The sequence below is a fragment of the Dermacentor silvarum genome, chromosome 1, assembly GCF_013339745.2.
Source record: "Dermacentor silvarum isolate Dsil-2018 chromosome 1, BIME_Dsil_1.4, whole genome shotgun sequence".
In the NCBI taxonomy this organism is placed as follows: Eukaryota; Metazoa; Arthropoda; class Arachnida; order Ixodida; family Ixodidae; genus Dermacentor; species Dermacentor silvarum.
In genome coordinates this window covers 136146394-136161923 of record NC_051154.1, presented here as the reverse complement: position 1 = coordinate 136161923, position 15530 = coordinate 136146394, and the positions used below count along the sequence as shown (strand labels likewise).

Sequence of the window (15530 nt, the reverse complement as noted above, 5' to 3'; positions counted from 1 at the left end):
CGTATCACACCTGCGGACAGTTGTTTTTCCAGCCACTTTCATTTCCATTCATTTATCATTTCTTAAATTGAATTAAGAACTGCAGAAATTTCCCCTTTGCTGTCCAGGGTGTGCCAACTATCATGCACCAGGGTTTAAAATGTGAAAATGCCACGTAGCTGGACAGAACCAAGGTAAAGTTGTTTGCCGTCGCTTAGAGATGCTTCGATTGTTTTCTTTTTTTTTTTGCCTTCCGCCTAATTGCATATTTAGTCCTAATGAATTAATCAAGTGCTCAAATATTATAAATAGATGAAAAGCGTCAATAAGAAAATTGTAGAGCAACATGAAAAACTCGCGATACAGCTTGTTGCTCAATACGTGCTACATAAAAGTGTTTTTCCGAGCGTGAAAGAAGCCCGCGAATACACGCAAAGTGCTCGAGCGGCCAGTCGTGTGGAAGTTTTGCGCGTATTCGCGAGATTCTTTCACGCTCGGTAAAACACTTTTATGTAGCACGTATTGAGCCATAGAAAGTTGTATGGAAAACAACTTTACCTTGGTTCTGTCCAGCTACATGGCATTTGCATATTTTTAAATCTTGGTGCATGATAGTTGGTGATGATGCTGTGTAGCATCTTCGGAGCGTGCGCGGTTGTTTTATTGCAAAATGCTACTCAGAGTGGACCAGCGTGCTTTTCTATCAGCTGCTTGCAAACCTTTGCGTCTTAAGCGTTCTATGCGTCGTCTCTTGACTTGTTTCACGTGGGGAACAGTTCCTAGTTGCTATGGTATTTTGAGCCCGCATGGAGCGGAGTACGTCAAACTTGCTACCTTGTTTTCTTTTTCTTTTGAAATTGTTAATTCGAAAGCTATTAGTTTACCGGACGCCGTCTAAGTGATGCAAAGTGGTCTTCGACGTAACACAAAATATAAGAACAAGAAACGGTGGGCCAGAAATGAAAACATCGCCAGACCTGAGCTTGATGCGATTTCCACACCTTCATGCCTATTGCGAAAACAGCAATGAAGCGCACAGAAACACAACAGAGAACGTTTGGTTGCAATAAAATGTAGAATAAAGCACTTTTATAATAAATCCGTCGCGAAAGAGAAAAGAAAAAGAAAAAATGATCGCTACACTACCACTATTGCTTTAATGAACGTTTTTTCATCATTTGGCCCGTACTTCTTCGGCAAGGAATTCTCTCTAAGCACAATCGGCCGATACTTTCTTTCAAATAGGTACAAATAGCATTTAGTCAGTGATCAAAAGCTACCACAATCACTTCCGTAGCTACTGATGCAGTAAATAAGTGTATTCTTCGCTATAATATATTCGTTTTCTTTAACTATAGACACATTCGCCATATAAGAAAATAAAAAGACAAGGAAGTCTGTAGAACTCCAGGGTTAAAATTGGGACCGGAACTTCAATTCACTATATATGCAGGCTGTATACTTAACGAGGTTATACGGCATTGCTAAACGAAAGAACGTCATCATTGTCGAGCACGCAAGGTCGCTAAGGATAACACCAGAAACAAAGCACAGTTACATTTCGTTAATGAATGAACCATTTATTTGGTTAGGGCGCCTCATTCGCCTAAGTGAGAAAGGGAACGGCAGAAGCAGAAAGAAAAAAGAGGCACACACTAACAAAGTGGTAGTTTGTTAAAGAAAATAATGAGCAGTAAACTATATTAAAACGCTTTTTTTAGCTACTTGAAGAACCAAATGCTATGCAGATCCAACGCACGTGTTGGAATCTACGTGAAGCTAAGCTTTCGCGAAGCGGTTTATTAAATGCTATAAAAATAAATGCGACAATTGTCCTTATTTTCTTACTATGCAACGTGTAATGTGATGCAATGTTTGTGTTTATGCAGCACACAAGTATTGTCATGGAATGCTCATGTTTCTGCAGTACACCGTTAACAAGCTATGCCGAAATGCAAACAGTAGTTCATGTGAATGCACACTGTGAGAAGTCGACGCAGCGATGATGTCACGAAAACGAATACAATGTTTGATGTTTGTCGAGGGTGAGGAGAGGTGTGGGCGGTGAGAGAAGTGCGACGCACATGTAACTGCATTTTAAGGATTACACACCCCTTTTGTCGCAGTGGCACTTATACATTCTGGGAGATTGGCCAGAATGGGCACATAGCCAGTGGCCCAATAATGGGCTAGGCCAAATACAAGAAGCCTTTGAAATCTATGCGCTATTCCATTACGAGGTCTGTGCACCTCGGATATACCTGTGAGCCGACATTGCATTTGCTGGTTTTGTGCAATGATTTATTGTTAGATTACACAGAACAGAAAGAACAGAAGTGGCGTTTGCTGGTACTGCTTTGTTGGTGAAACTTCCTGCTATAAAAGCCAGAGCATCCGGGGCACATACCCATTTGCCTAAGAATGAGGTAGCTTAAATTTAGAACATCAAAGAAGTCGTTTAATAGGTTGCACTATTCCATTAAGAGGTAAGTATGGTTTAGAGATATCTAAGAGAGGACATTTTATGTACAGGTTTAGGCTGTGTTATAATGTTTGATTATGCAGAACAGATGTGTGCTCACTGGCAGCGCTTTGTCGGTCACCATGCAGTGCTATAAGCCAATGGTAATATATATATATATATATATATATATATAATGTATATATGCAGTGCAGTGCTATATACCATGTAGTGCAGTGCTATAAGCCAATGGTAATATATATATATATATATATATATATATATATATTGTTACACTGCTCTGCACAACATCGAGGAAGAGGAGCACGAGCTTGGGGACGACGCTTCAGTGACTGGCCAGTTGTGTCAATCCTTGTCAATCGTGTACATATTGTACATACATTTCCTGTCTTGCTTCTTTCCTCCGTCACAATATATATATATATATATATATATATATATATATATATATATATAAAAGTATGGTGGGCTAGGAAAACAAAGCTTCGCTTTGACACTGTATCGTGACGAAAAACTTGCAGAAAAACACATACACCATTATACGCGTGAACAATGCTCCTATGGTATCCAAAAATAACAGCGTATCTTGTTGTGACTTTTTAGTGAGAAAGCCCTAAATCTTTCCTTTTTTTCTCACTATTTTTTTCTCTTATTTTATTTGTAAGAGCATGGACGGCGAGACTTCAGCGCACCCTACAGCTATCCATCACCCCCCGTGCATTCCTGGACTTGCGGGGAGTCTGCTGCTTCGCATCCTGTTCTTTATTACCACAATCCTCTTCATAATGTCAGCGACGTTCATAAACATGGTACGTGTGTTGCTAATTGCGGCCACCAGTTGGGCACTAATGTAAACATTATAAATGCATAAATTGTGGAAGAGAATAACTTTCTGTTATATGTGAAAGCAAGAAAGAGAAACCATAAGTAAAGACATCTGGTTACGAAAGAACAAGACGGAACAGCACATTTACAATTCTCGGCGTCTTGCATCACGTCGTCTACGGAGAGAGTTTTATATCTTTCCTGATATTTCAATGAATAAAATAAACGAATAAAAACTGAAATGTACAGTCTGGCGTTGCTTACGCTGTTTCTTACGGTGAGCACTATTCTCACCCAGCAGAGCCAAATAAATAAGCAATATTTATGTTTTATTGTGATTCAGTAGCAGACTAGTTACAAGTAGAAAGGTCAGTCACAGCAGTAAATTAAAGAATAGCCTAATGTACAGTAATCAGACGGCCGCGGCACCACTAATCCTGCTTAAGGTCAACAACGACTTAGAAATCGTGATCGGAATAGTCGCCTGCAATACAGTGGTATTTGACGTAAATTGCAGAACGTGGCCTTGCAGTCCTGTCACAAATTAATGTTCCCGGAAACCTAACAAAGAACAAAAAACGCAGAAGTCCATCATTTCCAAGGACAATTCCGTAAAGCGTCCTTGCTTCGCCGTCTACTTGCAGTGCTGTACGATTCTGCTGCTTGCCTGAAAGTTTTAATGAGTCTTACTTATGCAGGGTCTCTGAGATAAAATCGGAACATTTAAATTTTCCAAGCCAACAATACGGCTGTAATAATCTGTCATGTAGCACCTGCGCGGCTACGTCATTCGACAAAGAAGGACTGATTGATGAACAGACGCAGTTTTGTTCGACACTCCGCTGATGTCGGAATGTTGCTCAAGAGTTTTAGCATGATTAGCCTTAAGATATTGCACAAAACTTGCATGCTAAGAAGTATGAGAAATATATGAGTCGGTATACACCGGAAAAAACGACTTAACCACGAAGAAAATAATAAAAATAGAGCTAAATACGGAAAATTTAAAACAAAAACGAAACTCAATCGTCAAGTTAACGTCAGCGAAAGGGAAGGGAGAGTGGCTGTTGTCAGCAAGGCCAACGTGCTGGCCACTCGTGAAATCATAAGCTAGCGAGTCGGCAATAGGTGTAAGGCAATATGTGTTCGAGCATGAGTCGGCTCAGGCCAGTTGAGTGAAAGCTGCCTTCATAAGGAACGCACCCTACCACTTGCCTCGCTAATTCGGTTCGCCGCGGAACCTCGTCTGAAAACCCACTTGAACGTTGCGTCTGGAATGCATTCGAAATAGAGGTGAAAGAGCAATATGGTACTACTAGAAACGCCTGCGAGCTCTGCATGAAGTAGGTAATATTTCGGGTGGACGAGAATCACGTATAAGCTCACCTTCCCGAGATTCAGGTCCAGGCTTAAGACATATTTTGCTTCTGGCGAAGGCTGTTTCAAATTATGTAGAAATTGTTTATTATGAGCGAGTTTTATGGAAATTATCAATTTCTGTAAGGCATTTCTCGTGCTTTTTTTTTTACTTCGCCAATTTTTTCTCTTTTTGCTCGAAGACACTGAATGTAATTAATATGCCTTCCGATCTTTCCTGGCGACATAAAAGCCAGTTCTCAGAATCTGCGTGCACCGCATGTATATATTAGTTGCATTTTTTTTTCAGATTACTTGCGGAAGCACAGGTGGAGAACACATCATTTTGGCTAATAACGACAGCAACGGAAACTTCACGACTGCACTAATTGAGGAAATTCCTTACGACTGTGGACTCGTCCGTGTAAGTAGCTTATTTTCCTATATTAGGACTGAAAGTGCATGAAACGTCTGTTTTCACTGCCAATAAGACAACCCGTATGTTGTTTATCTCCCATGTAGCAATGATCCACCTGTGCAGATTTTTTTAACGTTAGCTGTATGTCTGGCATCAAGGGACGAGCTGACAAGTGGACTGGTGACGTCTGGAATACAATGAACGTACAGAGAGAGAGAGAGAGAGAGAGAGAGAGAGCAAGGCGAGGAAAGGCAATGAGGTCAACTAGACGAGTGTCCGGTTTGCTACCCTACACTAGGGGTAAGGGAAAGGGGGAATAGAAAGAGGGAGAGAGGGAGTACAGAGTACACATGGGACGATGCACAGGGACACTATAAGCGGTCTCTTAAACCGGTGCACTTTAAGTAGTGTGCTAGTGCCCGAATCGCTTTTTGTACCAGTGACGGGTGTAGCCACGGTCCGAGTATCTTTGACTCAAAGAACGGTCTCGAGTCCAGTCGGTTTAAATTTGTCCTGAGAGAGAGGCGTTGTACGTCGTAGCGAGGACAGATACACAATAGGTGCTCGATGGTTTCCTCGTACCTACAGGAGTCGCACATCGGCTGTAATAAGCATCACTAAGGTAGCTACTTGGGCCTGTTGGTATGCCATAAGTATGTACGATGTTGCGCATAAAGTACACGGACACAAGAAGGAACGATGGGACACAAAAGGCGCAAGCTTTCAACAATTTTATTTCGGAAGGATCGTGACCCTTTTATACACTTGCTACAACACAGCGCATGTCCCGAGAAATATATTTACATACGTGTGCATCCACTCAAAAAAGCTATCTCTTTTGCTGACAGTGCAATCAGTGAAGCTTCAATTGCACTGTCAGAAAAAGAGATAGCTTTTTTTTTTTTTTTTAGTGGATACACACGTGTGTAAAGATATTTTTCGGGACACGCGCTGTGTTGTAGCAAGTGTATAAAAGGGTCACGATCCTTCCGAAATAAAATTGTTGAAAGCTTGCGCCTTTTGTGTCCCATCGTTCCTTCTTGTGTCCGTGTACTTTATGCGCAACATCGTACATACTTATGTTATAAGCAAGACATTTTCAAAAGTACGAAATGTGCAGGAAACTTAATGACAAAATTGGTATACACCCGAAATTAGCACGAAGCTACAAAAGAAGTTCATATGGGTTCCACAAAAAGAATGTTCCACAGCTGAAGACTGTCGGAGCCTTCTTTCTGCGAAATAACTTTTTGTGTTACCTGTATGGGATTTTCTATGTAACTTCGTGCTCGAGTAAGGTCGATGCGAACTGTTCTTTTTCTGAATGGCATATTGATGGTTGCCTGTAACCTGGCCGCAAATGCAGGAAGTTGAGTTGCCTATGGTAATCGGTGAATAAATGACTTCAAATGTGTGAAAAACGCTAGATAGCAATTATTTATATTAAGTCAGGGACCTGGTCTGAAACTTGTGGCGTTCCTGAAGCTGCTAAACCACAAACAAAATAGGACAAACACATACGTCGCTATAGAGTTTATCAGTGAAGGAAGTCAGTGCTTCTGAGGTAACACACATTTCGCGGCTCTTTCTAATGCCAGTAAAGAAGAAAAGAAATTAACCCCTGAAATTTGAAATGTCCCAGCGGCGTTAGAAGCATGATCTAAGTTAAGAACGGTTATAAGCAATAATTACGGCCAACTAGTCCTAACATCAGCGATACTAACTTCACCTCAATTAGGGAACTTGTTCCCTGAGTCACAGTCTGCTATACTTTTGAATGTGCACCTATTTCGCATTCACTCTAGGTCCTTTTGTTCGTCTTGTTTCAGACAAATTCTTTAGGGGCTCTAGTGCATAGTTTTTTTTTTTTTTTTTACAACGTTCAGATAAGAGTTTGCGCTCGTGGCTGTTTTGTTTTCGTTCAAGTTCTGCAATATGGTGGAATATTTATTGTATTCAACATTCAACTTGGCATCGTTATTTGCATGATTTGTCCGGGCATTTCGTTGCCGACAGCTCAGCAAAACCTGTCCGCCTCTCCTTAGCAGCTCACTTTTCCGATGGCCAGTTGCGCTGACGGCAGATTTCTTTTTTTTTTCTTTTTTACAGCGAAGCTGTTAAGGGCTCACTCTTCTATGGTCGCGTCCGGCAATAGAAAAAAAGCTGTCATTAGCCGTATGCTGTATGTGTGAATGAAAGCACGCGCGGGCGAGGGACGCGCGCTTTCACGGGGAGCGAACGCACGGCGGAGAGCAAACGCACGGCGGAGAGCAAACGCGACTTCCCAGTGGAAGGGGAGCGGTGGGCGAGGAGGGCATCGAGGCACCCTATACTGTGCGTGCACTCTCTCCCACTGCGGCGCCTGCGCGCAGCCCAGCCGGCCTCTGCCGCCTGTACCGCTGACTCCCTCTGGGCTCTCGCCCGCCTCTCCCCTAACAGTGTCGACAACGGCGTTTAGCCGTTCCGTCACGTAGCCAGCGTTTTGACAGCGGTTTTGTGCGGTCACACAAACAATGCGCACAACTTTTGTCGACGGCGGCGGCGTTTTGTCCGCGTTCGCACCGAACGCGCGCGGCGTTGGTGACGTGTTTATGAAGAACGTGCCAACCTTTGCCGTACACCCTATGGCGGTGTACGTAGCAAGCATAAGGCCATGGTCCCTGTGGTCACTAAATAAATGAAAACCACCGGATCATATATATTTCTCATTCTTTAATCGTTCAAATATAACCAATTACATCATCACATCTTAATCGTCATAATTGGAAATACATAATGCCCACCATAGTACAGCTTCGCTGGTCTTCCATCTCCACCCTATAGTGGAAGGCTGACAGTTTTTTTTTTTTTTTTCAGACGATTCAGGCAAGCAAGGATAAGTGTTTCTGAACGACGCGGATTTTTCTTTTTTTTTAATGCAGTCTTGTAGCAAAATTCGAGCGAGAACAGCGCAGGGGTATAAGTGAAAAACCTTCTTTTAATGTCGTCAGAATAAAAACGCTGGTCCCTGTAGAATGTCTTTTAGGAAGAACTTGGATCCTTGGAGTTTCGACATTCCCATTCTACACAACTCCAAGTATACGGTCCCACTTTCTGCCAATTTTTGACACCGTTTTGACGCTTGTTGTCTTCTTTAGACACGTGCGTTATTGCTTTTGGCTCAGTGGCCCTCCAGTTTCCTTCTGGGCTTTTAAAAAGAATGCATACACAGTTAATTTTTTTTAACTGCAAGCAACTGCAGACAATAAATTCATTGAAGTGATGCTCTATTTTCTCTTCCCTCTTGAACAGTACCAGCTACCATGCTCAATGCTAGCGCTGACAGCTGTGTCGGTGTATCTGAGGATAAATTTCCTCTTGAAGCTGCTGGCGATGATCAATGGATTGGCCTCATTTTCCCTGGCATTCATTTTCTTTCGGTCGGACCTCTACGGAGACCCTCTGGAACCTGAACCTGGGTACGTGAAGCTCTTTCCTTTACTACGCCGCTCTTGTTCTGGTATAGTGAACTTAACTCGCACCTAGCACCGGGTCAGCTTTAACAAAGTAATTGAATCTTTAGCTGCTCCTCAGAGCGCTCCATTATGTTTTCAGTTTGATTTTTATGTATTCACATGCGGCCGCTCATACATATAGAATTCTAAGTAGCCCGATCAGCTGCCACGAGTAAATTACTTTACTTCTTGTTGTGTCCACACTTTCGCGTTATCTAATTTGTAAGGTAACGTAATGTAACACATACGGAACAAGCAGCCACCCCTAAGTAATAACGTTAAATGGAGCGAAACAGTGAGTCGTCAAAATACGAAGCCGAACCTTCTTTTTCTTCTTCTTTTTCGATATCCGCATAGCGCGCGTGCAAGAAAAGAACAATAACTTGCTTACTCTGGAATATTTTATTTTGGGCACAGGTAGACGTGCCTGCTACACACCTTAATAATATATCTATCACAATTTGAGGCCGTCGATGTGCACGTATGCGCTTGTTTGTGAGCAATGTGCTCTACCTCTTAGCTAGAAGAAATGAAGTGTGGGCTACTCACAAACTCAAGTAATGTTTAAGTACAGCCAGTCGCAAAAGTCCGGGTATCACTGGAGTCGTCAAATAACCAGAGTTTCTTCGTACCTTGCGCGTGCAACATTTGAGATACGCACCGAATCGGTAGCACGCACATGTACACTCTGCGCTATCCGATACAAGGCTCAGAAAAAATAATAATGCTAAGATTTGCTTCTTCCGCTGCTTCCTCGTGCCGTCTTTTGCTCCTCGATGCTGCAGGCGATGGGATTCAAGAAAAACCGTGAAAGCGTCGTGAATTCGGCCCCTGATAACTTGCAGCGGTATCTGCAGTGCAGCTATAATGAGGAATATTAACCAATTTATCGAAGTATTTTAAGATATATATGGCAATTATCGCATCGGATACAATTAATCCGCTCTATCTTGTAAGTGTATATCTAATACTTTTCGCCTCAGTATCTTGTATAAGTATCATAATACATTTGCAAGGTATCTTTGCCCAGCCCTGGGGCGCTGTAACGTAAAATGACTCCAAACTGTTTTGATTCCAAACTCCTGACGTCAAATTTACGTAACCACCGACGCAAGCATCGGGCGGTGACCCGCAGCGTTGTCTGAACAACCCAATCAAACACTTTCCTCGTTTTTAGGAGGTCACCTTTGTTCGCTTTCAAAACCAATAACATTGTCTACACTCAGTGGTTTTTCTTATCTAATTGGCTGACAAGAAGCGAGGAGCACGCTCTAGTGGAGAGGGTTTCGATGGGGCCGAGCCAGCACAGTGAAAATAGATAACCGCATGAAGAGGGTGGTGCCGGCGTCTCCGATTGGTCCGCTTCGCCTTACTTAGCTTGCGGTGGCAGGTCGAAAATCGCGGTGGCGTGCAACGGCAGGATAAGAATGCCGCTAAAACGGATCCTCAGCAAGGAAGAGTTGGCAGAGCGATGTCGTATGCATGCCGAAAGGGCTCGATAACGTTTTACTGCTACGCAAAAAGGTTTATCGTGCGCAAATAAATACATGCTCACCGGCAGGTGCGAGTAGCGAGCGCCTGAGCGATCGGCGGGCAGCCATCTTCTATTTCTTTCGGAACGGGGCAGTCTGTGGCTTTTCAGAAAAATTTTCAGTTTTGTTCGGCATATTAATGCATTTTTTTCGCGTACACGTCACTGTGACGTGGTGAGTTTTCGCGGTTTTGGGACGTCGCGTGACAGACAGGCGAAGTGGGCGTAGCCAGAAAACATTGGACCAATAGCAGAGGGCTAATGGTGAAAATGCGTCGAATCAGGAATGATTATTTTTCTTTTTTGCGGTTTAATCATGCATAATCAGTGTGCACACGTTATATCAGATGGGAAGCTGTCGCGGTTTTCGTGACGTCGCGTGACAGACAGGCGAAGTTGGGAGTGGCCCGAAAATGTTTTGACCAATCGTGGAGTTGATTGTAGAAATTGGAATCAAAACAATTCGGAATAATTTTACGTTATAGCGCCCCTGGTACATACAGAACGTTCCACACAATTTGAATCCAACCCGCCGTGGTTGCTTTGTGGCTTTGGCGTTGCGCTGCCAAGCGCGAGTTTGCGGGATCAAATCCCGACCGCGGCGGCTACATTTCGATGGGGGCAAAATGCAAAAGCGCCACGTTAAAGAACCCCAAGTGGTCGAAATAATTCCGGAGTCCCCCACTACGGCGTGTCTCATAATTATGTCGTGGTTTTGGCACGTAAACCACCAGAATTTAATTAATTTGATTCAAAGCTTTTGGCAAATAGCGGTTCAACCTACGCTGGTGGCAACAAAGCGGCTCTATTAACAGTCACCTTGTACAGTATTTGTGTGTTATAATTTATTTTAATCACATAAAATGAATATTTTAAATGTAGTTTATGGAGCACGAGGTCACGGGATCGAATCCTGGCCACGGCGGCCGCATTTCGATGGGGGCGAAATGCGAAAACACCCATGTACATAGATTTAGGTGCACGTTAAAGAACCCCAGGTGGTTCAAATTTCTGGAGTCCCCCACTACGGCGTGCCTCATAATCAGATCGTGGTTTTGGCACGTAAAACCCCATAATTTAAATGTAGTTTATGAACATATCAATTTTATGATTGCGTGTTAAACTCGTAGAGCATCGTTGAAAACGGCGAAATCGATAAGTTGCCAGTGCGCTATTGCTCTTCGCAGCCTTCCGTTCTCTCATCTTGCATTCGACTTCATATTTAAACAGTGTTGCGTACGCCTTGCTTGGAGCGATCACATCAGCATGGAAGATCGCTTATAGAATTTCGTATGGGCTATGATTCCTGTTACTCGCGCCGGAGATGTTGCACAGCGTTTCAGCATGCTTGCGATTATTTGAAATAACAATGCATTTAATTTGCACTGGCTATTCGTAAAAGAACGGCTTCCTCTCTCCCCTCCTCACTATTGTGCATCCACCATTTCTTTACTCCTGAACAAACAAGTGTAGCTTTGTTACATAACCGTTATGCCTTACAGGCAAAGCACGCTTTACAGAGTTCAGCGCAAACCATAGCACAATTTAATCCATTCCTTCATTCACCCGCCACGCTGGCTCAGTGGCCATAGCGTTCTACTGCTGTGAACGGGGTCGAGGGTTCGATTCCATGCTTCGATGGTCGCATTCTCGTGGGTCCGTAATGTAAAAACGCTCGTGTACTTTGATTTAAGTGCGCGTTAAAGAACCCCAGGTGGTAGAAATGTATCCGAAGCCCCCCACTAAGGTGTTCTTCATGACCCATGACTCGTATTGCTTTGGGGCGCTAAATCTCTTGATATAATTTAAATAAATAATTTTGTGATTATTTTGGAGACACATTCGTATGAACCGCTTGTAATACCGCGTGTTCGTGCGATGACTAACTCAGGTTATTAAATGTAGAGCATTCGAGACAAATTGGTTATTTTTGATGACCAAGCTTTATAGTTGTGTACATCGGAATTTGCGCGTTAATCTCGAATACAATTATTAAGGAGACTTCACAAATGAACTTTTTAATGAATTACTTGAAAGAGTATGTTGCAATTGCAGAATTTCAGTCGTCCGGTACGCAAGGGATTACAGTTTGCTCGAAACTTTGTGCCTAGCACCGGTTTTGAGAAGTAAACGCTCAAAATATGAACCGAGATGCATTGCTGCTCCACTTCAGCATTTTCCGTACTGTATTTTTTCACAGTAGAAATATATTACTGCGTATCAGTTTTAACTGCATATTGTCATGCATAATAGGTGAACACCTTCCAAACACGGATCACAACCAACACAACACGACAGACTGTGTGCTGATACTAATCCACCAGTCCTTAGCCCAATTCTTACTCTTAATGGCCGTGAACAGGTTTTTCTTTTTTTCTTTTTCCAGGCTGTCGAACGTACCACATAGCGCTTACGCAGCTCTTTTTCTCGTGTTCTACGTGGTTGTTCTTCACATTTTGGACAGGCAGGTAAGTGACAACTACCAAGTGTTTTAAACTCCGAATTCCATGTTATTGTTGAACCAAAGAGCCAGAAAAAGCGGTGAAGAAAGGGAAGGTAGAATGTGGATTTTTTTTTCAAGTGAAGCTTGTATACGCTAGCCTGCGCCGGCGATGTAACGCTACAAAAAACCAGCTGCTCTCAGAGCTGCACAGGTGGTCGGCACGCCCTCGTGCTCGGCACGCGCTCGTACCACTGCTCCCGCGTTCGTGGTTGTCGTCTGCTTGCACAGCTGGCTGCGTTGCCGCTAATCATTCCAGCATGGATTTCACTTCTCTTCTGTCGTCGTAATGGGGAGGCCGTGTTTACGTGGGTATGAGCCATTGCTTAAGGGGGTATGAGCCACTCATTGTCTTACGTAACGGACAGATTTAATTTTGAAGCAATTTCATGGAAATCCATCCAGAATGAACGCGCTCGGGAAAGGGCTCGTCGTCGACGGGACGATTCCAGCATGAGGGCTTCCGAAGCCCAGGCGAAACGTCAGCGAAGAGCCGCGGACCCCGAGTTGAGGGAGCGATGTTGAGGCCAAACGTCAGCGTCGTCCTGCCCTCCAGGAACCCGACAATGGTGGTGCACGCCTCGCCAACGCTAGCGCCAACTTCCCCGGTGCGGTGGCCAGGTTTCAACGCGAGTTTCTCAACCGGAACTTCGGAGCCGGCTGCAATGCGTGTGACCGGTTGTAGTTCGAGCACAACGTGGTACTCATTAGTGTAATTCGTTCGAAGGAACACCGAAGAAACACACCGACAAGCTTCGCTTAACCCCATTTCCTCGACAGGGGAAGGGCTACTAATTTGTTTTTAATTATTTCTTCCATGTGCACCATAATCATAACTGCGAGAGCGTTGTTGTTTGGCACTTCCGAGTTTCGTCCGTTAACTGCGCAGCCTACAACTGTGAACTGTTCCTCTTTGAACACGAATCAGTTGCACTCAGAAGACGAAAACAGTGCAGAAAGCTCAGGATTCTTGTGGACAACTCTCGGTCATATTATCTTTAACAACTGCGTTGTTTATGGTTGTGAAATTATCAAATATCCGACTCGATCCTGTTGAAGTATGCTACTTGCTCTCAATTTGGAAAACTAGCGCCGGTTTCTTGCTTCTGGCTGTGTTAGCCTGTAAGCTTTCGCAAAGGCTGATGAGGGCTCGGGCTGTAACAAAGGGGTTTTGCCTCCATTTAGGAAGCACAACGCCAGGGCATATGTGAGGCGTAGGTCGCTAATATCTGATTACCATTCCGGCGCTTATCCGGTGCTACAATTATGAATTAAACCACCATTTTCTTTTCTTCTCGTTGCGCGATGCACGCAAGGTCGTCCTCGTCCACTACAGTATTGACAGTTGTGGCCTCAGAAATATATGTACAAAAGCAACCACTCTGAGTATGTGCATGGCGCAACACCTTGCACCAAATAGCAAGCGTGAATGATGCGCGATAGCGTAGTGGTTAGCGCGTCTCCCACCGAAGTCCACATTGCCGCATGGTCATAAGTTCGAGCCCCAGTGGCCGTCCCTATAGGCAAAGTTCTGCTTAAAAGCACGTAAGCGCTTATTTGACTGCCCTCCGCGCGTATTTCCAATGTTCGTATGTAACACCTAGTGTGTTGAAATACTGAAAGTGTTAAATATCAAGCACTCTTCTATTAGCAGGTCTGTGTCTAGATTTATACCTGTGAAGCAATTGTATATATACGGGTATTATTTCGTGATTTATTGCTTTATTACGCAGAACAGAGATGCAATCACTGGCTCTACTTTGTGGATCAAGATGCCGTGCTATATAAAAAGGTTTGATTGGTCTTGGGTTGTTTGCAGCTCGAGCAATGCAGTGGCGGTAGTGGGCAAAGTTTTTTTTTTTTTACTTCCTTATTTTTTCGCCCTGTGATAAGGCTGAAGCTGAGATTGAGGATATGGCCTGATGACGACGATATAACGATGACGACTATCACAGACGGCGGCGGCGGCATAACGGAAAGGACGGACACAGCGAACCCAGCGAACCAAGCTTCTAACAGCTGTGGCAGTAACAAAAGTCGGTGATAAGCCATGGCGCACAGCCAATGCGTAAACTCGGAAAGGGCTAGCAGCGAGCACGGGTCTGCGCTATCAATCTTGTGTTTCGCGTCAGTCAAACTGCTCAATCAGCTGAAAACACAGTCATCGAGCTCAACAATACATATAAACTATTAAGCAAGAATACAGCAACTCCCACAAGAATACACAACTCCCACTTACTTACTCCCTCCTCTAACTTGTTAACCCCAAGATGTGCTGTGTTCGTTTTTGGCGTCTAGTGGTCACTCTACTATTCCTCGTTGTGCGCGTAGCAAGAGCAGCGTGTGGTCTCACGCAGGTGGAGTATATGGCACGCGTAGACTTCCTGTCCAGAGCCAAACTACGCGTCGAGCACGACGAGATGGAGACCATGGGAAGCATCAACAAAATCCTCTTGGAAAACATCTTGCCGGCCCACGTCGCAGCGCACTTCCTCAACAGTAGTAGGCTCTCACAAGTGCGCACCTTCGAGTTTCCATCTCTTGGCCGATTCTGTTGCACCGCGGTTTAAAACTGAAGCTGGCTTGCGGAACGCTGCTTCACTTAGCGCCCATCACATTTACGTGCGAAGTGTTGCAATTTTATATTGTTGTCTTATTATGTGCGCTTCATTAGCCACGCTTACACATCATCCACAGCACACAGCGTTAGACGCTGTAAAGCCGTGAACCATGCAAACGCAGCGCAATTGTAACACAGAAGTTTCATGTACAAGGCAATGTATTTGTTTTGCTTTTCTGATCAGAAAGATCTCGACTGATTTTCTTTCATTCTTCCATCTCGTCCTAGCATACATGTTTATAGCAAATTTTACTCGGCAAACAAGAGTAGGCTGAAGTTCACCAGATGTTCACCCACGAGGGGGGTGAACAAACTCTTGCCAGGG

The 15530-nt window shown here is 43.9% G+C and overlaps 1 protein-coding gene across 1 annotated transcript in view; it reads left to right on the top strand.

Annotated features, from left to right (window-relative positions):
- LOC119436082 (adenylate cyclase type 2) overlaps positions 1-15530 on the top strand; it is a 650431-nt gene that overhangs the window by 623173 nt on the left and 11728 nt on the right. The window contains exons 14-18 of the mRNA XM_037702828.2: positions 3127-3270; positions 4953-5066; positions 8352-8518; positions 12472-12553; positions 14943-15101. Of these exons, the coding sequence (XP_037558756.1) occupies positions 3127-3270; positions 4953-5066; positions 8352-8518; positions 12472-12553; positions 14943-15101 (666 nt within the window). The remainder of the gene's footprint in view (positions 1-3126; positions 3271-4952; positions 5067-8351; positions 8519-12471; positions 12554-14942; positions 15102-15530) is intronic.